The sequence below is a fragment of the Rhamphochromis sp. 'chilingali' genome (assembly GCF_963969265.1).
Source record: "Rhamphochromis sp. 'chilingali' genome assembly, chromosome: 1".
Classification (NCBI taxonomy): Eukaryota; Metazoa; Chordata; class Actinopteri; order Cichliformes; family Cichlidae; genus Rhamphochromis; species Rhamphochromis sp. 'chilingali'.
Genome location: NC_137929.1, coordinates 64,705,823 through 64,730,186, shown reverse-complemented (window position 1 = coordinate 64,730,186; position 24,364 = coordinate 64,705,823). Strand labels below are relative to the sequence as shown.

At 46.9% G+C, this 24,364-nt stretch overlaps 2 protein-coding genes across 3 annotated transcripts in view; one reads left to right on the top strand and one right to left on the bottom strand.

Moving 5' to 3' along the window:
• Positions 1 to 270: 270 nt before the first annotated feature.
• Positions 271 to 24,364, bottom strand: part of LOC308411170 (P2Y purinoceptor 14-like) — a 164,037-nt gene continuing 139,943 nt past the window's right edge. Inside the window, exons 2-7 of one of the 2 annotated variants that reach the window (XM_080904952.1) lie at positions 8,167 to 8,272; positions 7,736 to 7,812; positions 7,247 to 7,311; positions 1,737 to 1,851; positions 1,371 to 1,630; positions 271 to 1,178 (exon numbers count right to left, since the gene is read on the bottom strand). In XM_080904952.1, the coding sequence (XP_080761078.1) occupies positions 533 to 1,178; positions 1,371 to 1,630; positions 1,737 to 1,841 (1,011 nt within the window). In that variant the 5' untranslated portion in view covers positions 1,842 to 1,851; positions 7,247 to 7,311; positions 7,736 to 7,812; positions 8,167 to 8,272 and the 3' untranslated portion in view covers positions 271 to 532. Of the gene's footprint in view, positions 1,179 to 1,370; positions 1,631 to 1,736; positions 1,852 to 7,246; positions 7,312 to 7,735; positions 7,813 to 8,166; positions 8,273 to 20,894; positions 22,041 to 22,198; positions 22,459 to 22,583; positions 22,699 to 24,364 lie in introns of those variants that run through there. The other variant, XM_080904953.1, reaches the window with a different exon arrangement.
• LOC308400470 (uncharacterized protein) lies at positions 3,062 to 7,592 on the top strand (the record flags this gene model as incomplete). The annotated part of the gene is made up of 3 exons (XM_080888195.1): positions 3,062 to 3,275; positions 3,370 to 4,735; positions 7,519 to 7,592. The coding sequence occupies exons 2-3, from the start codon at positions 3,730 to 3,732 to the stop codon at positions 7,590 to 7,592; spliced, it is 1,080 nt and encodes a 359-aa protein (XP_080744321.1). The 5' UTR covers positions 3,062 to 3,275; positions 3,370 to 3,729.

The following is a 24,364-nucleotide window of genomic DNA, read 5'->3' as shown; positions in this document are numbered from 1 at the left end:
AATCCCATCACTAATTCTTTGAAACAACCAAACAAAACATTAAAACATTATTTATTTATTTTTTAGCTCCAGTGCAGAACAAACATGTGACAACATCTGTGTTGAAAATCAGTAAAGAAGCAAACCAGCCTGGAAATCTTAGATATTTTCTTTATAAGCAAAAGCAGTAAATTCATTTCCAAGCCTTTTAGAGTTTAAGATTTTCATAATAAAATGTAGAGATTACTGCCGAGAGATAAAAAGCTCATCTGGATATGTGTGAATGTTAAAACTGTTTCCAGAGACAGATATTTAATGATATGCATTTTTTCTTTGAATCTGCCCACACACTGGTTCACTTCATTCATGCTAAAGTTAAATGCTAGCAACACTGACACCTGTGTGTTTGTGCTGAGTTCAGCCTCATGTTGATATCTGAGCACAGAAGAAGTCCTGCGGTTCATGAGGACGGGGATCCATGATACTGGTTTCACTAATCGGACTCTCAAAACAAAAGCAAATCTCGTCATTTTATAAAATGCTGTATGTTGCCTTACATCACTGGTGTTGAAGTAGTGATGTCCAGCTGCTCCCTGCTGCTCTCGCTCTCCTCATTTGCTTGTTGGATGTTGGTCCTCCTGGACGCCTTTCTCACCTGAGCTCGAAAAGTCTTACAGAGGTAAAAGTAAACAACAGGGTCCAGACAGACGTTGAAAACTGACACCATGGCGGCCGCCTCCTGCAGGTAGTACAAAACTCGACCCACAGAGCAGCTGGTCCGCAGAAAGGGGTAGGGAAGTCGAACCAGGTGATAGGGGACAAAGCAAACACAGAAGATGCTGACCAGCACCAACATGTTCCTGCGAGACTTCACCAGCTTCTCAGAACCAGAGGAGGCCAGCTGCCTCTGCTGTGACTGCAACACCCTGCGGGAGATGCTGTAGTAGAAGAAGACCATGGATATGAAGACCAAGAGGACAATGATTGCAGAGAAGGTGTGGAGGATTTTGTACAGCAGGCTGACTGATGAACTAAAGGAATCAACACAGTAATTAGAGGTCAAAGGTTCCTTGGAGCTGATAAAAAAGCTGATAAAAGTGATTGTTGGAGCCAGGAGAATAACCCAGGTGATGACAGAGATGATTCTCGCAGTTCGTACTGTTCGTACAGTTCCTGAAGGATGTACGATTTTCCGATACCTGCAGACAGAAGAGGAAGGAGGCAGAATACAACTTCACTAATCACAACAGTGCCAAAACTGCAAAAGTAAATACTGAGCCAGAAAAAGGTACATTCATGCTTTTGTGAGGAGCACAGGGTGTGTACTTAACCACTTAATCTAGTTTTTACGTTGTTGTTAACTACAGTCTGAAATCAGTAAAGATTCTTACCTATTGGCAGCGATGTACGCCATAAATATGATGCTGGCGTACATGTTGAGGAAAAAAGCAGAAGCTCCAACTGTGCAGTGGAGCAGCCAAATGATGGGAGACCTGATGGCATAGTGGGCGATGCGCAGTGGCAGAGAGAGGCAGAGCAGGAAGTCAGCAGCTGTCAGGTTCTTCAGGTAGACCATCAAGCTGCTGGATGCCTGCTGCCGAGCCCGACAACAGTAAAACTTCATGATGAAGCCATTGAGGGGTAAACCCACCTGTAGAGACACAGAGAGGACGGAGAGAACAGGACGTTTGTAGATGCACAGAGAACCTTAAACCAGTTCCTTAAAAAAAACCACAATCTGATTATTTGAAACTTACCAGAAACACCAGACTGTAGACCAGCATAAAGAAAGGGTTGGCTGATGTGTCGACATTACCACAGTTCTGGTCCGAAGACAGTGTTTCATTTTTGGGGTGAACCATGTTTCTGGTGCTGGAAAAAAAAACACTTTAAAAAAAAACAGTCTTTTAAACTGAATTTATAGGTTCATTTTTTAAAATGATTCACTCTTAATTTGTTTTGTTAAATTAATGTTGGAACAATTTTAGATATTGTGCTACAGGTTACAGTCTGCAGTTGTGGAAGGAAACATACAATAGCTTTAAACCAGACTGTTCTGTTCTATTAAAATGCGAGATTTCACACCTTTAAATGTTCATTTCAGATATGATGAATTGCAAGTTTCTGTTTTTATAGTTTAGCAAGATGCTTCTGCTTTTTGAGCATAGCTCATACACACACGTTAAGTTCATTGAAAGGTCGTATGTCTATGTATGGTATGGCTGGAAACGCACAGACACACATGCACCTACACACATTCTGTACATTAGTACCTTAGTTGTGGAAGGAAGCATTCATTAGTAAAGATAAGTCAACACTCTCATGAATCTTATGACAATCCATTAAGCACAAGCTGAAGCAGTGAGCTGTAGGCAGAACCTGGACTCATCGCTGAACATAACGTTTCTCTATATGTTCACGTTCCAGTGCACATGGTACTGACACCAGGCCTGACGGTGAAGGGCAGTCATGGCAGGCCTCCTGGACTCCAATGAGCTTGGATATCAAGTTAAAGGAATTTACTCGAATTGCCTGCAAGTTTATATATTTCAATGTTTTGTTTTGCTGTTTTAATTCCTTTAAAGAATGAAATGTGCAATATAAGTAAAATTGACTTTGACATTGAAATTATCACGATGACTGTGTGGTAGGCAGAGCTAGGCCCCAATAGCAGGACTTGGAAACAAAGGGAGTGAACTAAAAGAGGCAGCTTTAATTACTCTAATACTGAACGCTAAAGCACAAACATACAAAGCTAAAAAAAATAGAAACTAGAAACACTTAACTTAAATACAGGCAGGATATATATCTTGCCTGTATGTATATATCTTTCTACGTAGCACTCATAATTCTTATTCTCATGTATATATGTTTGGCACTGATCACCACCTGCACTCATGTATATATCTTTCTATGTATATCTCATGCACATATCTTTCTTTCTACATAGCACTTTAATTCTTATTGTCTGCACTGAAGCACCGCAGCAATTTCCTAATGTTGTAAACCTCAACATCTGGCAATAAACCCATTCTGATTCTGATTCTGATAACGAGAGGGTGGGAAACGAGAGGGTACACACTGGGACCAGAGAGAAACTAATTACTTGGAACAGATGAACTTTGAGGTTGCATGCTCAGTTAACTAAAAGTATTTTTTATCATGATGCTGGATTGACATCTCTTGAACGCTGAACTCAGCTGTGTTATTAATCATTGATTGTTTTTGCTCCACATGTCAGGAACTATTAAAAATGATAATTGTCATTTTTTAAAATCAGCAGAAGCACAAAAGATGTGAGTCTGAGAATCCAGCTGGACCTGTATTTAACGTATCCCTCTGCAGTTTTTTGTGATGATGAAAAGTTACTTCTGTTGTTATGTCTTCCAGGTTAAATTGTAAACCATATCCAAGATGGCGCCGCGTATGGATGCCCTGGTGCTTCAGTGCATTACTTCTGTCTTGTTTTTGTGCATAACTTCTGTGTCTGGGCACTCCTCTGGATATTCTTACACCAGAGAAGAGCTTCTTAACTACAGGACTACAACACCTGGGGATTTACTTCCAATATTTGTCGCATCTGCGGCAGATTTACTGCAGACTCTGATCAGGAAAGTGAGACGCCGAAAGAGAGGGAAGCGAGCCGGTGCACTCGTGCGTCTGAGGAAACGCGGACTGTGAACTGCTCTTCCTGGGATCTTCCTTTCCAATGTACGCTCACTCAGGAATAAGATAGACGAGCTGGACCTGATGAGAAGCATGAACAGAGACTTTGCCTCCTCCTGTGTCTTATGTTTTACGGAGTCGTGGCTCTGTGAGGACATCCCGGACAGCGCGCTCAAGCTGGAGGGCTTTCATCTGCTGCGCGCGGACCGGCAGGCCTCTCTCTCTGGTAAGACCAAAGGTGGAGGTGTCTGCTTCTACATTAATAGTGGCTGGTGCACAGACGTAACAATGATTGCTCAGCACTGCTCTTCCTCTCTGGAATACCTTTTTATTCACTGCAAACCGTTTTATTCTCCGCGGGAGTTTGCTTCATTCATCCTGGCCGCTGTTTACATCCCGCCAGATGCAGATGCGCAGGCAGCTCAGTGCGCACTCGCGGAGCAGATACTGCACATGGAGCGGACATTCCTGGACTCCCTCATTATTGCTCTTGGGGACTTTAACAAAGCCAATCTGAGCCATGAGCTTCCCAAATACAAGCAGTATATTAAATGCCCGACCAGAGAGGAGAGGACATTAGACCACTGTTACAGCACGATCAGCGGGGCCTATCGTGCGGTGCCCCGCGCTTCACTCGGACTTTCTGACCACGTCATGATCCACCTAATCCCCGCGTACAGACAGAGGCTGAAGCTCTCCAAACCTGTCGTGAGGACCAAAAAACTGTGGAGCAACGAGGCTGTGGAGGAGCTTCGCACGTGTTTGGAGTCTACAGACTGGGACACAATGAAGGCTGCTTCTAACAGCTTGGACGAGTTTACGGACACTGTCACCTCCTATATCCACTTCTGTGAGGACAGCATTGTGCCATTACGCACCAGGGTGAGTTATAACAATGACAAACCCTGGTTTACTGCTAAACTCAAAAAGCTGTGGCTGGAAAAGAGAAAGGCGTTCAGAAGCGGAGACAGGGACTGCTACAGAGAGGCCAAGTACAGGTTCACTAAGGAAGTGGACATTGCTAAACATCAGCACTCTGAGAAGATGCAGCAGCAGATCTCAGAGAATGACTCGGCCTCTGTGTGGAAAGGTTTTAGGAATATCACCAACTACAAGCCTAAAACCCCCCACTCCACTGATGACTTGCTCTTAGCCAACACCCTAAACGACTTCTACTGCCGTTTTGACGAGCCATCAGGCAGCCTTCACACCTCCAACGGCCCCAACAATAGAGACACTTTGGACACTAATTCCCCCACCTCTCCCCCCTCCATAGAGCCATCACCACCTTCAAACTGTTCACCTACAACACCCCCCTCCTCACCCCACACAAGAGGATTTCACACCACCTCCTCCCACCACAACTCTTCATATTCATGAAGCAGATGTGAGGAAGCAGTTTAAGAGTCTGAATGCTCGAAAAGCTCCTGGCCCAGACGGTGTGTCTCCTGCCACCCTCAGACACTGTGCAAACGAGCTGGCCCCAGTATTTTCTGGCATTTTCAACTCCTCACTGCAGGCATGTCATGTGCCTACCTGCTTCAAGTCCTCTACCATAATCCCTGTCCCCAAGAAACCTAGGATCACTGGACTAAATGACTACAGACCCGTGGCTCTGACATCTGTGGTCATGAAGTCATTTGAGCGCCTAGTTCTCTCCCATCTCAAGACCCTCACGGCCCCCCTCCTGGACCCCCTGCAGTTTGCATACAGAGCCAACAGGTCTGTAGATGACGCCATCAACATGGCCCTACACTTCATCCTGCAGCATCTGGACTCCCCAGGGACCTACGCCAGGATCCTGTTTGTGGACTTCAGCTCTGCCTTCAACACCATCCTTCCAGACCATCTCCGAGGCAAGCTTTCCCAGATGAATGTGCCTGATCCCATCTGCCGGTGGATCACTGACTTCCTGACAGACAGGAAGCAGCATGTGAGGCTGGGAAAGAATGTCTCGGACTCCCGGACCATCAGCACCGGCTCCCCTCAGGGCTGTGTTCTTTCTCCTCTGCTCTTCTCCCTGTACACCAACTGCTGCACCTCCACCCACCAGTCTGTCAAGCTAATCAAGTTTGCAGATGACACTACCGTTATTGGGCTCATCTCTGACGGGGATGAGTCTGCCTACAGGAGGGAGGTTGAACGTCTGGTGTCCTGGTGCATCCACAACAACCTGGTGCTGAATGCCCAGAAGACAGTGGAGATTATTGTGGACTTCAGGAAGCACACAGCTCCACTCCCCCCCATCATCCTGACTGACACCCCCATCACCTCTGTGGACTCATTCCGCTTCCTGGGTACCACCATCACCCAGGACCTGAAGTGGGAGCCCACCATCACCTCCGTCATTAAGAAAGCCCAGCAGAGGATGTACTTCCTGAGGCAGCTGAAGAAATTCAACCTGCCAACACGGACGATGACGCAATTCTACACTGCAATCATCGAGTCCATCCTCACCTCCTCCATCACCGTGTGGTACGCTGGAGCCACTATCAGGGACAAACAGAGACTGCAGCGTGTTGTGCGCTCTGCTGAGAAGGTGATTGGCTGCAGACTCCCATCTCTGCAGGACCTGTACACCTCCAGGACACTGGGGCGTGCAGCTCGGATCTCAGCTGACCCTTCTCACCTTGGACACAGTCTGTTTGACCTGCTCCCCTCAGGCAGGAGGCTCCGGTCCATTCGCACCAGAACCTCTCGCCATAAGAACAGTTTCTTCCCCTCTGCTGTTGGACACATGAACAATAACCATATGACTGTTCCCACCACTAACACATGACCCTACGCTGTGTTCACTGCATCATTCCATGTTTGGCTCTGATCACCACCTGCACTCATGTATATATCATGTACATATCTATCTATCTATCTATCTACTTAGCACTTTTAATTCTTATTAGCACTTTTAATTCTTATTCTTATTTTTATTTTCATGTCTATTTAAGTGTAATTTATAACAGTATGTTTGCACTGAAGCACCGCAGCAATTTCCTAATGTTGTAAACCCACTCAACATTTGGCAATAAAACCCTTTCTGATTCTGATTCTGATTCTGATAAAAGACACAGCGCAGCTCTAACCTCAACCCTGTTGTCTTTCCTGTTTATGACCACTGAAACTGCTGCACAGAAAACTCAGACACGTAACTTCCTGATTAGTTGTTAAAAGTTAGTTAGAATTTAAATTTTTGTAAGTCATAAAGCCTTGGTGGTTTAATGGCATCACTGTAAATCAGAAAACACACAATGATCGATCGTCTCTTGTAACCTGACTTGCTGATAACTTGTGTTAAACAGGTTTTATATTGTGCTGAAAAAGTATTTGACCCCTTCCTGATTTTTTTCTAAATATAATGATGTGTTAGTCACAGTATGTTCTAAACAACATTATCATGTTTGAGCGTAAGGTTGTTTGTCCATGCATCTGGCACCAGGACACCACGAACCTTAGTCAATAATAGACTTGTAATCGTATGTCCAGATTAGCTTCCAAAACACTAACCCAATTACTTTTGTTCCTTAAATCAGGACTGGTTTAAAATGATCTTATTTAGTTTTTCTGTCAGTATTAAATGTGAGAATCAGACACCATCAGGACTCACCTCTGGTTCTGCTGCGAGGAGGAAAAGTTGCTTCAGCCGTTCTCAGTGTGATGGTACCACTGTAACTAAGGAAATGCACAGTGACATCACTGCTGCCCTGCACACTGGCCTATTTCCTCTTTGTCTTCACTGTTAAACTGACACGACACGTGTCCAAAAGAGTCGAGTCATTCTCTGATCAGCTGCTGCTACACTTCTTATTTTAGCACTGACTCACTTTATTGACACTGATTGATTTTTTACTAATGTCCTTCACCTCTTCATCACTACAGCTAACATGAGACAGCACCTGAAGCCAATTCAGATTGCATCTGAAACAAGTGTCATGGATCCCAAGACTTTCTGAACAACTCAAATATTTCCTCAGCTCAAAGGTCAATCGATTGATGGTGCTGGCCAATGGATGCAATGAGGCTGATGTAAATCTGGGTTCAGTTTTTAAAGAAACTCCAGTGTACAATGTGGATCAATAAGGATCAAACCACTGACCTTTTGATTGGTAGATGACACACTCTGCTTCGTGAGCCACAGCTGCCTTGAATGCTGATCCAAAAACTATGAACGCACTGGAGAAAACCATTTCCCATCATTAACCAACGACCATTTCCCCTCCTCATCCAAATCCATTAATTCAGAAAAAAAACATTTATAGATATCAGTGTCTAAAATATGCATCAACTGATTTTTATATTTAAAATGTATAAAACAGGAATCTTGTTAGGTTTTTTTTCATGAGAGAAGACTAATTTCCTCCAATTAAACGTTTTCACGAATCATTATCAAATTGTTACAATTTAAAATTACTGTTACACAGCACCAGGGACCTTCTGTATTGTAACTGTATTGCGGGTCACAGAAACAGAATGTTAGCATGATTGGTGGAATCAGTTGAAGGTGTCTTAGGTCTGATACATGCTCACGTTTCTTCTTCTGCAGCTTTCTGGGCATCTTCTTATATAGAGATTTAACCTTCTGCTAGCAACGCTCCCATTACCATGGCAACCACCTCTTGCCCTCCAGTCAGGCCTGTAGAGTTAAAGAAGTGGACAAAGTGCATATCATAACAGCAGATTCATGATTGAGGCCACATTCCTGTGAGGGAGTTGTGAGAAAGTGTTGTGTCTGCTTGTATCAGAGTGGGCACAACTGCTCTACAATATACTGTGTGCAGTAAAGAATAAAATACAAATACTGTATGTGATGCAAATTATGAGATATTAGCCTTACAGATAAAAATTAATCCCAACAGTCTCCAGCTCCAGTCCTTGAGAGCTACTGTCCTGTATAGGGATGGGTATCGTTTAGGTTTTATCCGATACCGGTGCCAAATCGGTACTTTTGAAATGGTGCCGGTGCTCAAACGGTGCTCAAACCGGTGCTTAAAGAATGGAGAACACAAAATTGGTTCAAAAACCTCTCATATTCAGCTGATTTTTTGTAAAAAGATAACAATGTTAGCCTTTTCTGCAGCTATGGGGCATATATGGCATCACTCTTAGCTGGAAGCAGTGCTTAAACAATGGAAAAAAAACAAACTTTGTCCAAAAACCTCTCATGTTTAGCTGTTTCCCTCTTTTTCTTTGGTCATTTTAGCCTTTTTGGCCAGGGTGAAGGGAGTATCTGCCATCAAACAAGAAGACAGCCGCATGTAGCTACAGTGTTGGGAAGGTTACTTTTGAAATGTATTCCATTACAGAATACAGAATACATGCCCTAAAATGTATTCTGTAACGTATTCCGTTACGTTACTCAATGAGAGTAATGTATTCTGAATACTTTGGATTACTTAATATATTATCATGCATTTTACAACTACGTGAATGTACTATTGCTGTGTGATTTATTACTATTACTGAAGGTCCGCGGCTCCGAACCGTATTAAAGGGACCTCTGACTAATACGGGTTCCTTGTTGGGCTTGTAGCCGAAAAATGGCTTTACTTTGTTGTCTGGGTCAACTCTGCTTGCGAGAGACAGAGAGAAGCGTTGAAAGGTTGCTCCAACAGAACTTATTGTTTCGGAGGAAAACACAAACACAGTGTACAGTCGAGTCTTAATAGCTTACTTACAACTGGGCTCATCAGGCTCTCTTCTTGGCTGCAGTGGTTATTATTATATTTACATGCTTCCAGCTCCCGTTTTTGCTCGATGACAACTCGTACTTTTCGACTCTCCTTTTTCTTCCACCTTGCGCTCACAGACACATAACGAGTATGGCAGTCCATTCTCCCTGCAGCACGGACTACACTGCCCATGAGGCTACATTCTTTAGGGCTATGCCTGTAGCATTCTGCCTATTAGCTTAGCACAACAACAAAAAGGCCTCTCACCCAGGAAACACGCAGAGCGTCCCCCTGTAACCATGGCAACCGCAACGCTGCCGCCTGGAACTACAGAATGTAGCTGTCAAACAAAATCGAAACAGTCCTGACCTGCGACAATATGAAACAGGAAAGTACCGCCGTGTAATCCATTTATTTCAACAAAGTAACTGTATTCTAAATACCACCTTTTTAAACGGTAACTGTAACGGAATACAGTTACTCATATTTTGTATTTTAAATACGTAACGGCGGTACATGTATTCCGTTACTCCCCAACACTGTGTAGCTATGATGATGTTTGCTAGTTCACCTTACATGCATTAATGTAATAACGTGGTTAGCCTACTCAACGTAAATTACACACGAACAACATTAAGCTACTCACGCAGAGAAGAACGGCTGCTGCTGCCATCAAATATGGCGCATTTCTCGGTGTTTCATCGGATTCGAGGTGTTACCTCCTTTGACAGTATCACAGTATCAGCTTAAAGCACTTGTTGCAGGCTGCTGAGTTTGCATATTTTGCTGTGAAGTACAGCCAGACTTTTGACCGCTTCGCCTTGGGCATTTTTAATCTGTAGCTCTGCATAAAAGAACGTACGTACCCGGACCCGCCTACTATCCTCGGAAACGTAAAATGATTGGCTAGAAGTGTATCACAGCTCAGGAAAAAAAAGCACCGAAATAAAGCACCGAAATGTGCGCTGCTTTTCGGTCTGGTTACTACCGTTTATGTCAGAACCGGACACCGGTACCCATCCCTAGTCCTGTATGGGCTCAAAATGTGGTCATAAATATTTTGTACTTGTAAATCAGGATTTGTATGTGTAAAAAAAATTTGTGTGTGCATAAAAAAGATTTGTATGTGTAAAAAAATTTGTGCGTGCGTAAAAAGATTTGTGTGTGTACTTAGCCAAAACAAACCCCTGCAAATTAGAAGTACAAATTTTGACCCTATTTTTCTTCCTTTCATCTGATTGGTCAATGTCATGTCAATCACAAATGTAACAATCCAATCAGAGAACAGATGGGTTTGGCTGTCGGAGGGGCGCTTTTTTTGAACTTGAACTTTTTTTTACACACACACAAATTTTTTTAACACATACAAATCCTGATTTACAAGTACAAAACCGATTTACAAGTACAAAATATTTATGTCCACATTTTGAGCCCATACTGTCCTGCAGCTTTTAGATGCATCCCTACTCCAACACAGCTGAATCAGAATCAGAATCAGAATCAGAATGGGGTTTATTGCCAAATGTTGAGCAGGTTTACAACATTAGGAAATTGCTGCGGTGCTTCAGTGCAAACATAGTGTCATAAATAGCACTTAAATAGACATGGAAAAAAAATAAAATAAAATAAAAGTAGGGATAAGAATTAAAAGTGCTACGTGGAAAGATATGTGCATGAGATATACATGAGATATATACATGAGAATAAGAATTAAGAGTGCTACGTTGAAAGATATATACATGAGTGCAGGTGGTGATCAGTGCCAAACATGGAATGATGCAGTGACACAGCGTAGGGTCATGTGTTAGTGGCGGGTACAGTCATATGGTTATTGTTCATGTGTCCAACAGCAGAGGGGAAGAAACTGTTCTTATGGCGAGAGGTTCTGGTGCGAATGGACCGGAGCCTCCTGCCTGAGGGGAGCAGGTCAAACAGACTGTGTCCAGGGTGAGAAGGGTCAGCTGAGATCCGAGCTGCACGCCGCAATGTCCTGGAGGTGTACAGGTCCTGCAAAGATGGGAGTCTGCAGCCAATCACCTTCTCAGCAGAGCGCACAACACGCTGCAGTCTCTGTTTGTCCCTGATAGTGGCTCCAGCGTACCACACGGTGATGGAGGAGGTGAGGATGGACTCGATGATTGCAGTGTAGAACTGCATCATCGTCCGTGTTGGCAGGTTGAATTTCTTCAGCTGCCTCAGGAAGTACATCCTCTGCTGGGCTTTCTTGATGACGGAGGTGATGGTGGGCTCCCACTTCAGGTCCTGGGTGATGGTGGTACCCAGGAAGCGGAATGAGTCCACAGAGGTGATGGGGGTGTCAGCCAGGATGATGGGGGGGAGTGGGGCTGTGTGCTTCCTGAAGTCCACAATAATCTCCACTGTCTTCTGGGCATTCAGCACCAGGTTGTTGTGGCTGCACCAGGACACCAGACGTTCAACCTCCCTCCTGTAGGCAGACTCATCCCCGTCCGAGATGAGTCCAATAACGGTGGTGTCATCTGCAAACTTGATTAGCTTGACAGACTGGTGGGTGGAGGTGCAGCAGTTGGTGTACAGGGAGAAGAGCAGAGGAGAAAGAACACAGCCCTGAGGGGAGCCGGTGCTGATGGTCCGGGAGTCCGAGACATTCTTTCCCAGCCTCACATGCTGCTTCCTGTCCGTCAGGAAGTCAGTGATCCACCGGCAGATGGGATCAGGCACATTCATCTGGGAAAGCTTGTCTCGGAGATGGTCTGGAAGGATGGTGTTGAAGGCAGAGCTGAAGTCCACAAACAGGATCCTGGCGTAGGTTCCTGGGGAGTCCAGATGCTGCAGGATGAAGTGTAGGGCCATGTTGATGGCGTCGTCTACAGACCTGTTGGCTCTATATGCAAACTGCAGGGGGTCCAGGAGGGGGGCCGTGAGGGTCCTGAGATGGGAGAGAACTAGGCGCTCAAAAGACTTCATGACCACAGATGTCAGAGCCACGGGTCTGTAGTCATTTAGTCCAGTGATCCTAGGTTTCTTGGGGACAGGGATTATGGTGGAGGACTTGAAGCAGGCAGGCACATGACATGCCTGCAGTGAGGAGTTGAAAATGCCAGAAAACACTGGGGCCAGCTCGGTTCAATATCGATACATTCAATCAGATGGTTGAATTACCTCTTCAGTGTGCCATCAAATGTGGAACCAAGCCTTTCATTTGATTCAGGTGTGTTGGAACAAGAATGCATCTAAAAGCTGCAGGACATACTCTTAAATGTATATAATTTGTTATTCAACCAAGAAACCCTTGTGTGAAATAGTTTTTAACTTTATTAATGAGAATTTAATTAATGAAGTTATCTTTGTCCTCTTTACTTTTTTCGGGCTTTTGCGGTGCTCATTTTATCCAGTTGTCAGGAACTATAGCCTCCCCCACATAGCAAAATTGGTATGGCCCGGACCTGGCCTACACAATGTGCTTACACGTGGCCCACATACCGCAAAGAATGACGGCCCTTTGGTGGCCCAGATCTGGTTTGCCAGACCTGGCCCACATCAGGATGACATACCACTTACGATGCCAGAAATCAGCCAGCAGTTTGACACCAGCTCTGATACCGGGCCAGACCTGTCTGCTATGTGGGCTTCTGACACTAAACAGTGTACACTATATTACTATGTTTGTGCCAGGGAACCCGATCTACAACAATTTTGGTCACAGTGTCGTTATAAGGTTGGGGAAACCACCTGAGACTGAAGAAGTCACTTGAATAAATGATGATGTTTCTTCAGCTGAAAACAGCACGTCGAGATGAACAGAATCAACTTTTTTCGCAATCCTTTAATTTGTTGAAGGTGCCATCAATCCGGTACCTTCACTAGAGAATATCATAGGGAGCAGATCCCAGATTTTGTCTGAGTTAACTCTGTCACCTACCCCTTTAATCACTTCACTGGCCCTCACCTTCACCCTCACAAGTCAAACAACTGAAAACCACTGAGCTAAAAGGTGACAGGAGCTCAGATGAATGAAGAATCAGAATCAAAAATACTTTATTAATCCCAAATGAAATTATGGGTTAAAGTGCCACATTACATGTATCGATATTGAACCGTTCGATACAATGCTTTCGGTTCGGTATGCATATGAACCGAACAATACAAATTTTTTTATTTATTTTATCAACTTTTCTTCTGACGATGCTGTCTGTGTTGAGCGCTCAGTGGATCTGCATTCGACTACTCCGCCTAGGCTGCACTGTTGAGTGCAGAGCCACTGAGCGCAACGCAAGCTAGCAAGACAGCTCGTTGTAACATGGCAAATTGAACCTCCCCCACCCTCATTCAGATCTGGCGTTTGGAACTATTTTGGTTTTCATGTGAAGCATGACCCTGAAGGTAAGTGCGTCATGGACAAAAGTAAAACAGTATGTCGGATGTGCCACGCAGTGCTCAATTGGTGGGAACTAGTGCGTTAGCGCAGTTAGCTTGTTAACGTGTTGACGCCGTCCAGCCCCACGCACGGGCCGATCCGCGGTAACTCGTTAACTAAGATTGGCTGTGTTATGGCGTTAATGTCATTTTAACTAGATTAACACTGACAGCACTAGTGGGAACACAACGAATATGACTGCACATTTACGCCGACATCATCCTAGTGCAAAGACAAGTGGAAGCAGACAAAAACAACAAGCACGCAGGCTACAAACTTTACCCGAGTCATTTAGACAGCCGTTAGCACATGATTCTCCTTATGGGGACCTGATGTCACAGTCCTGGGTCTCCTGATCCAGCGTTTTTAGTTCTTTGTGATGTTTGTATTATTGTACTTGTGTGAGTTATTCTATGGTTTCTAGTTTCGATCCCTTGCCCTTCATGTTTCTCTGTGTCCCCTCTGTTCTGTGTAGTCTGTGTCTGCATGTTTGAGTTCGCTTCTGTGTCTCTCGGTTCTTAGAGTCCTCTGCCTTATGGTTTATGTCTCTGTGTTTCTTAGTTGCTGTCTCCACTGTGTCGAGTTCGCGTCTCTGTGTGAAACTTCCTGTTTTACTTTGATGGTCCGTGTCTTATGTGAATGCGTCCTGCTTTGCTTGTCTCGTCAGTCCTGATTTCTCCCAGCTGTGCCCTCCTTCTTTGTCTCATTCCCCTTGTTACTTCCCAGTGTATTTAAACCCTGTGTTTCTCTGAGTCAGTGTCGCGTCGTCTCTCGTGCTGTGTGGATCTCCCTGTGTCTCCTTGTGAGTTTTAGTTTGTTGTTCCCAGTTTAGATTAGTTTAGTTTGTATGTCTTTTCCTTGCCAGCAAATAAAACTGTGTTTTGAGTTCACCCCCCCCCCCCCCCGAGTCTGTGAGTCCTGCATTTTGGGTCCAACTCCTGCCTGCCGCACAGCGATTCATGACAGTACGACGCGACCACAATATGGACCCAGCAGACTTACCCGGGGAGAGCGATCTGATACGCTAGCACAGCCATTAACTCCACCACAAGCTCCATTTTCACCTCTACCATCGCTTCAGTTATCAGTTCGGTCTGCCACTCAGTCACCCTTAGCTCCATCTTCCACACTACCACCTGTTTCTCTTCCGCCACAACCATCACTACACTCAGCCATTCAGGCTGCTACTCAGCGAGTCATTCAACCTATAGCCCTGCCATTAAGACACTGAGCCATTAGCCATCCGACCCGCAGCCAATTCAGCTGCTCCTCCACCCATTACACCTCCACCACAACCATCACTGCAGTCTCCTGCATCTCAGCTTTCCCCAGTGCAGTCTCCATTGTCCCCAGTGCAGCCTCCCTTAGCACAGTCATCCACTCAATCACCAGCTCCACTTTCCCCCCAACTATCACTACTACCTCTAGCTCAGTCTCCTGTGCACTCACCTCTAGCTCAGTCTCCTGTGCACTCACCTCTGGTTCAGTCTCCTGTGAAGTCATCAACTCCACCGCCTACTCCACTCTCACCACCACCGTTACAACAGACATCAGTTCAGTCCCCTGTGCCAGTGCAGACGCCCTCAGTTCAGTCTTCCGTGCAGTTATCTACTTCACCACCATTAGTAGCTCAGGTCCCCGTGTCTCCACAGTACCCCCCCTCAAGGGCTGGCTCCAGACAGCCCAGCAGAACCACAAAAATGGACCAAAACCAAAACAGAAAACTACCCGACCAGGGCGGGCGGAGGGGGCCCAGGACGGAGGGACAGAGTCCAAAAAAGGCCCAGATGGCCAAGTTCAGGGGGCCGACAGCGCAGGAAGCCAAAACAGTTCAGTTCCGGAGGCCGACCATGCGAATGGCAGCGGCAGTGGGGCAGGTCCGGAGGCCGGCCATGCAGTAGGCAGTGGCATGGAAACAGTTCCGGAGGGCGACCGTGCGGATGGCAACGGCGGCGCGGAAACTGTTCCGGGGGCCGACCATGCGGACGGCAATGGCGGCGCGAATGCAGGTCCGGGGGCCGACTGTGCGGACGGCAACGGCGGCGCGAATGCAGGTCTGGAGGCCAGCCACGCGAAAGGCAGTGGCGGCGTGTAGTCCACGCAGAAGGCGGGGGTGGCAACAGAAGTCCGGAGGGCGGCCACGGTGGTGATGATGCCCAACAAGCGGCCTGACAAATGTTTGATGATGTTGAGGCGGTAGTTTGGGAGCTGAAGGTGGCGTGATCCCTGCGGCACCAGGCGAGGCGGAGGCTGGACCAGACGAGGCAGAAGCCGAGGCGGAGGCTGGACCAGACGAGGCAGAAGCCAAGGCGGAGGCTGGGCCAAACGAAACTGGTGACGCTGAAGAGGAGGCCACTGCAGGCGATGCTGGAGCTGATGCGGGGGCTGGACCAGACGAGGATGAAGACACGGAGGCCGGACCAGGCGAGCCAGATGAGGATGAAGCTGAAGCAGAGGCTGGGCCAGGCTGGGCTGAAGAGGAGGCCACTGCAGGCGATGCTGGAGCTGATGCGGGGGCTGGACCAGACGAGGATGAAGACACGGAGGCCGGACCAGGCGAGGCAGACGAGGATGAAGCTGAAGCAGAGGCTGGGCCAGGCGAGGATGAAGCTGCGGAGGCCGGACCAGGCGAGGCAGATGAGGATGAAGCTGAAGCAGAGGCTGGGCCAGGCGAGGATGAAGCTGCAGAGGCTGGACCAGGCGAGGATGAAGCTGCGGAGGCTGGACCAGGCCACGTTGATGAGGATGCCGAAGAGGATGCTGAAGCCGGACCCGGCGACGGCGTGGGTGGAGCTGAAGCCGGACCAGGTGACGGCGTGGGGGGACCTGAAGCTGGACGAGGCGACGGCATGGGTGGAGCTGAAGCTGGACCAGGCGACGGCGTGGGTGGAGCTGAAGTTGGACCAGGCGAAGATGATGAAGCTGCGGGGGCTGGACCAGGCGAAGATGATGAGGATGCGGCTGGCGACTGGACGGGCTCCTCGGGCCCTCCAGCTGCTGAACAGGAGGCTGAACTGAGGGTGACTGACATAATGGTTGTGATGACAATGGTGGTGGAGTGGGAGACTGAGCTTCTGGCCGGGCGGCTAACTGAGCTTCTGGCCGGGCGGCTAACTGAGCTTCTGGCCGGGCGGCTAACTGAGCTTCTGGCTGGGCGACTAACTGAGCTTCTGGCCAGGCGGCTAACTGGGCTTCTGGCCGGGCAGCTAACTGAGCTTCTGGCCGGGCGGCTAACTGACCTTCTGGCCGGGCGGCTAACTGAGCTTCCAGTAGATAGTGTTCCTTATTTTCAGCTTTCAGATTAAAAGCCCTGGGTAGTATAACACAGGACTCGGGAGAGGCAGAATGAAAGCAGTCCTTTAAATCCTCAGAGCAGGTGTTAACGGACCTTGGAGTATCTGACAAAGAATTAACCGTTTCTGAATTACTCTTTTCACATTTGAATAACCCAGAGTTAACTGGCATTGAATTACTAGACTCAGGAATAACTGACAGAGTGTTCATGAATGCACGCTCAGATGGAGCAGAAAAAACACTGCGTTCCTGACTCACAGAATCTGCCGGTAACTGACGGCCGCGTGGACGTCGCTTTCGCCTGGGAGAAGGGGCAAGAGCGGCAGGGGAAGCTGGGGTGGGTATTCTAATATCCCCTCGGCTTGCTGCCGGTACGTTGGGGTTTTTCCCGGTGGATGAGAGGGTTTGTTCCCTGCGCCTTAGGGTCGGGGAACGGGTCCTGACTGTCATCTGCGCTTATGCGCCGAGTGGCAGTTTGGAGTACCTAGCCTTCTTAGAGTTCCGGGGGGGAACTCAATGCTCACGTGGGTAACGACAGTGAGACCTGGAGGGGCGTGATTCGGAGGAACGGCCTCCCTGATCTGAACCCGAGCGGTGCTTTGTTATTGGACTTCTGTGCTAATCACAGTTTGGCCATAACGAACACCCTGTTCGAACATAAGAGTGTCCATAAGTGCACGTGGCACCAGGACGCTCTAGGCCGTAGGTCAATGATCGATTTTGTAATCGTATCACCAGACCTGCGACCGTATGTTCTGGACACTCGGGTAAAGAGAGGGGCTGAGCTGTCAACTGATCACCACCTGGTGGTGAGTTGGATCAGGTGGCGGGGGAGGACGCTGGACGGACCCGGTGCACCTAAACACGTAGTGAGGGTGTGCTGGAAATGTCTAGCAGAGGCCCCAGTTCGCGAGATCTTCAACGCACACCTCCGGCAGAGCTTCAACAGCATTCCGAGGGAGACTGGGGACATTGAGTCCGAATGGACAATGTTCAGCGGCTCCATTGCCGAAGCTGCTGCATTGAGCTGCGGCCGCAAGGTGGTTGGTGCCTGCCAAGGTGATAATCCCCAAACCAAATGGTGGACACCAGAGGTGAAGGGAGCCACCAGGCTGAAGAAAGAGTCCTATTGGGCTTGGTTAGCCTGTGGGACTCCGGAGGCAGCCGACAGGTATTAACAGGCCAAGCGGAATGCGGCTCGGGCAGTGGCTGAAGCAAAAACTCGGGTGTGGGAGGAGTTCTGAGAGGCCATGGAAAAAGACTTTCGGACTGCCTCGAAGAGATTCTGGCAAACCGTCAGGCGTCTCAGGAAGGGAAAGCGGTGCTCTACCTGCACTGTGTATAGTGCTGGCGGAGCGCTGCTGACGTCGACTGAGAAAATTGTCAAGTGGTGGAAGGAATACTTCGAGGACCTCCTTAATCCCACTGACATGTCTTCCGAGGAGGAAGCAGAGTCTGGGGATGAGGGGAATGACCCGCCAATTTCCGGGGGCGAGGTCACTGAGGCAGTTAAACAACTCCTTGGTGGCAGAGCCCCTGGTGTTGATGAGGTCCGCCCCGAGTTCCTGAAGGCTCTGGACGTTGTAGGGCTGTCCTGGTTGACACGCCTCTGCAATGTTGCGTGGAGATCAGGGGCAGTAACTGTGGACTGGCAGACCGGGGTGGTGGTCCCCATCTTTAAGAAGGGGGACCGGAGGGTGTGTTCCAACTACAGGGGGATCACACTCCTCAGCCTCCCTGGGAAAGTCTATGCCAGGGTGCTGGAAAGGAGAGTTCGTCCGCTAGTCGAACCTCGGATACAGGAGGAACAATGCGGTTTTCGTCCTGGTCGCGGAACACTGGACCAGCTCTTAATCCTCTCGAGAATACTTGAGGGTGCATGGGAGTTTGCCCAACCAGTCTACATGTGTTTTGTGGACTTGGAGAAGGCATTCGACCGTGTCCCTCGGGGTATCCTGTGGGAGGTGTTGCGGGAGTATGGGGTGTCTGGCCCATTGCTACAGGCCATTAAATCCCTATACAACCGTTGTAAGAGCTTGGTTCGCAAAGTCGGACTCATTCCCGGTGGGTGATGGGCTCCGCCAGGGCTGCCCTTTGTCTCCGGTTCTGTTCATAATTTTTATGGACAGGATTTCTAACCCAGGACACGCTGGAGAGATTATGTCTCTCGGCTGGCCTGGGAACGCCTTGGTGTTCCCCCAGATAAGCTGGAGGAGGTGGCTGGGGAGAGGGAGGTCTGGGCCTCTTTGCTTAGGCTGCTGCCCCCGCGACCCGGCCTCGGATAAAGCGGATGAAGATGGATGGATGGATTTTCTTCTGCACTTTACACACTGTTAAAATAAATACAGCTTCCATTAACAGTTACTATTAGTGGTAAAGATCTTATCACCAATGAAGTTTGTTTTGTATGATCTGTTTCCTCAAAGTCACTACACAGTCTCTAATCACTACACACTTTCACTGTGTGCTGTAACATACGAATTAAGGCATGTTGCATAACTTGTTGTTTCTTTTCAGTTGTATCTCTCGGTGCTGTCCACTGATTTTATTGAGCTAACTAAACAGCAAATGGCTGTCATTTCTATTGTCAAAACAAATATTTAACCTACACATCTGAGTCTAAAATAGAAGGTTGGAAAGAAGATACAGCAGTCCCCTTTAAGTCTTCGTCATCACCTGATTGCTATTTCAGTACTTCCCCCTCAGTATTTATGTAGAAAGATGAGCTGTGGCTAGAAACCACAAAGTAGAAACTGCAAAACACTCACTGAAGATAAGATACTGTTATCACTTTGAGACACAAATAGAGACGCTCACTTATTTTCTCTTTGAGCCTCTTTTTGACGGAGGTGTTTATTTTATTTCATGAAACAGGCAGGCAGGAGGAAAGACCTAAATGCACAACTCAAAACACGTGGATGAACTGAAGGAGGCTGTTTTATTGCACAGATTACACAAAAAGCAGTTACAAAACTGAACCAAAATCTAGAAACTGGAAACTAATAACAAAACACTGGGAAACTACGGATGGCGATTTTAGGGAGCACAACAGAAGAAATCGACACAGCATGAGTCTGTGAAGGTTCTCAGTCATCCAGGTCATCGTAGATCAAGGAGCTTGGAAAGAAAAGTGTCTGGACTTCTTTAAGTTGCTTTAAGACGTTTCACCTCTCATCCGAGAAGCTTCTTCAGTTCTAAGTGTCAAATGGTGGCGAGTCCCAGATTAACACCCTGTGGGAGTTTCCCCCCAAAGAGCTCAACTCTTTCTGTACACCGTTATATTTGTGCCACAAAACCAGCCAATCACAGAATTGAATGCGAAAAAATCTGATTGGCTGTTTTGGTCTCCAATCAGCTCGAAATGACGAAATGGAATATCCCAGAATGCATTTCGTCCAAAACCCAAACAAGGCAGTGGTGGAGTTTGAAATATTACTCTTTCTGGGTCACAAAATAAACTTTTAAGATGTTTTCATGCGAAAATGGTGCTGTGTAAACTTCAATTATCTGCTCGATTTATCAAGACATCACATATTATGAACAATGCTGGGCATCCTCTGCACACGGCCATAAACAACCAGAAGAGTCTGTTCAGTGAAAGGTTGCTTCTCCCTAAGACAAGAACTAACAGACTTAAAAACTCCTTTGTCCCACACGCCATCAAACTGTTTAACTCCTCTCTGGAGGGGAGAGGGAGGGGAAACAGGAGGACAAAGGAGGGGGGAACAACTAAGCTGTAGTGCCTCTTCACTTCACTGTGCAATACTTTTGTTAATGGTCAATGGTGCAATAGACCTCAATACCTGAAATGTGCAATTCACTATTTTTATTCCTATTTATCCTATTGATCCCCTTCGTATATTTTATTTATATTTGTCTCTGTATTTATATGTGTGTGTGTGTGTGTGTGTGTGTGTGTGTGTGTGTGTGTGTGTGTGTGTGTGTGTGTGTGTGTGTGTGTGTGTGTGTATAATATTCTGTAACTCTGTAACTTCTGTCGGTGCTGTGCTTTTGGAAACCGAATTTCCCAGAGGAACCCACCCGAGGGATTAATAAAGTTTTATCTTATCTTATCTCTTACCTTATCTCTTATCTTATCTTATCTTACATTTGCAAAAGTGCTCTAATGTTTTTGGAGATGCCTGGAACTTTTTACTCTGTGTTTCTCACTTCATAAAGGAATTATTCTTAAAATTAACCATCTAACACAGCAACAATGAGCAGATGAAAAAGACAAAAAATCCCAAATCAATTCACAGGTTGGACTTAGAACCTCTTAGAGATAATCTTCTAAACTGCTCATCTCACAGAAGACAAATCAGGACCCTCACTGGATGTCAAATCTTCATACTAGGGCTATCCAGTCAAGTTGATCTTTAATCATATGATGTTCACCGCCATCTTATCTATCCTCCTTAATGTCCAGCTGCTACTCACTCTCCTCATTTGCTTGTTGGATGTTGGTCCCCCTGAATGCCATTCTCACCTGAGCATGAAAAGTCTTACAGAGGAAAAAGTAAACAAGAGGATCCAGACAGACATTGAAAGTTGCAACCATGGTGGTCACCTCCTGCAGGTAGTACAACACTGGACCTACAGAGCAGCTGCTCCACAGAAAAACTGAGGGTAGTCGAACCAGGTAAAACGGGACAAAACAAACACAGAAGATGCTGACCAGCACCAACATGTTCCTGCGAGACTTCAAGAGCTTCTCGGAGCCAGAGGAGGCCAGCTGCCTCTGCTGTGCCTGCAACACCCTGCGGGAGGTGCTGTAGTAGAAGAAGACCAAGGATATGAAGACCACGAGGAAAGTAACGACACACAAAGCCTGAATGATTTTGAAGGACACAGTGACCAGTGGACTAAAGATGAGAACACAGCGGCTGATACTAGAAGGCAGAGATTTATGAGTGATGAAAAACAGGATAATGAAAATAATTCCTGTAGTCACAAGAAAAGTCCAGGTGATCATCGAGATGATGCGGGCAGTCCGTACTGTCTGCAGGACACGAGTTCGTGAAGGATGAACAATCTTCAGATACCTGAGAAAGAAGAGGAAGGAGGGGAGTAGACAACTTCACTGATCAGTCACAGTGCTGTCACACCTTCAGAAATCATTCATGCTTTCATCAGGAGTGCATGGTTTGCAGTCAACAACACCATCATGAACTGCAGTCTGAAATCAGTAAAAGTTTCTTACCTGTTGGCAGCGATGTACCCCATGAATATGATGCTGGCACACATGTTGAGGTAGAAGGCAGAGGCTCCAAAGCTGCAGTAGAGCTGCCAAATTATTATAGATCCGCTATTATAGTGGCCGATGCGCAGTGGCAGAGAGAGACAGAGCAGAAAGTCGGCAGCTGTCAGGTTTTTCAGGAAGACCTTCAAGCTGCTCGATGCCTGCTGCTGAGCTTGACAACAGTAGAACTTTATGACGAAGCCATTGAGAGGTAGACCCACCTGAACATGACACAGAGATGATGGAAAGAAGACTTTGGTACATGCACCTTCAGACTCAACATGAACAGTTTATGAAAACTTCAACCAGTGTATAACAGAGCACAGTCTGAAGATTTGACACTTACCACAAACAGCAGACTGTAGACCACCATAAAGAAAGTGCTGGCAGATGTGTCGACAGCATCACAGGTCTGGTTGGAAGGTGAAGTCTCATATTTTGGGTCAACCATGCTTCCAGATCTGAAAAATAAACCTACTTCAGAGATCTACCTCTTTGCAACAAACTGTTTATAAATGCTAGTTTAATCTTTGAAAGGATCAACCTTCATGGTCCCTTAGTTCGAGATAAATCAAAGTCAAACCAATTTTAAACATTGTGTTGAGATCAACTACATGTGTCTTTGAGACAGTAATTTTGACCCCCAGTAAGAAACCTTGGAGTCACTCATGATCAGTGTTGGGCAAGTTACTTTTAAAAAGTAATTCATTATAACTGAGTTACAAGATTCTAAAAGTAATTACTTGGAAAGTAACTGCCCCTGGGTGAGGGACCAGACAAAGAGCGATTCATAAGACCCTTATGAAAAGGACACCGAGGGAACAGTTTACCCTGCCCGGGATAGGGTTACCGGGGCCTCGCCCTGGAGCCAGGCCCGGGGAGGGTGCCCGAGGGCGAGCGTCTGGTGGCCGGGCCTTACTCCATGGGATCCGGCCGGGCACAGCCCGAAGAGGAGACATGGGCCCATCCTCCCGCAGGCCCACCACCCGCAGGAGGCGCCATAGGGGTCGGGTGCATTGTGTGCCGGGTGGCGGCCAGGAGCGGAGGCCCTGGCGGACTGACCCCCGGCTGCCAAGACTGACCGAAAGAACGAGATCGCGGATACAAGCGGCAGAAATGAGCTTCCTCCGAAGGGTGGCTGGCCTCTCCCTTAGAGATAGGGTGAGAAGTTCGGCCATCCGGGAGGGGCTCAGAGTAGAGCAGCTGCTGCTCCACATCGAAAGGAGCCAGCTGAGGTGGTTCGGGCATCTGACAAGGATGCCCCCTGGGCGCCTCCTGGGTGAGGTGTTCCAGGCATGTCCCACTGGGAGGAGGCCCTGGGGCAGACCCAGGACACGCTGGAGAGATTATATCTCTCGGCTGGCCTGGGAACGCCTTGGTGTTCCCCCGGATAAGCTGGAGGAGGTGGCTGGGGAGAGGGAGGTCTGGGCCTCTTTGCTTAGGCTGCTGCCCCCGCGACCCGGTCCCGGACAAAGCGGATGACGATGGATGGATGGATGGATGGATGGAAAGTAACTATTGCATTACTTTAAAAAAAATGTTTAACCCTCTCGGGCCCAGGGTATAATTGGCCATTTTTTAACTACTTTTGATTTTCCCTCCATATTTCACCTTTAAAAACTATTTACTTTGCCTTGTTTGGTATCATTCATTTCAGCACAACCTCACGTGTCTGAATTTACAGTTATGTTTTCATTTTGACATACTGTATTAACACAATTGATCTAAAATCAGACAAAAAACAAAAAACAAAAAAAGTTACAATTTTACTGTAACAACCACAAACATGTTTAATAAATCATATTTCAAAACTTTAAATGCAAAAATAAATTGTCGATTTTAAAATCCTATGCACAAGTTTTGCAAACAACAAAGTTATTTGCATCCATTTACCTTTTACCCCTTTTTAAATAACCATTTCAAACTATTTTAGGAGAACGTAAAGGAGAACATCACAGCCTGATACCTGCAGGTCTGACAGCAGCAGGTGTATCACTCCTGTTTCTACCTGGAGACAGCAGTTGCCTCATTGTTCTGACACACAACACAAAACTACCCACAACACTACACACTAACTAAACAAGACAACACATTAACTACACACCCCAAACACGCTAAATGTCACAA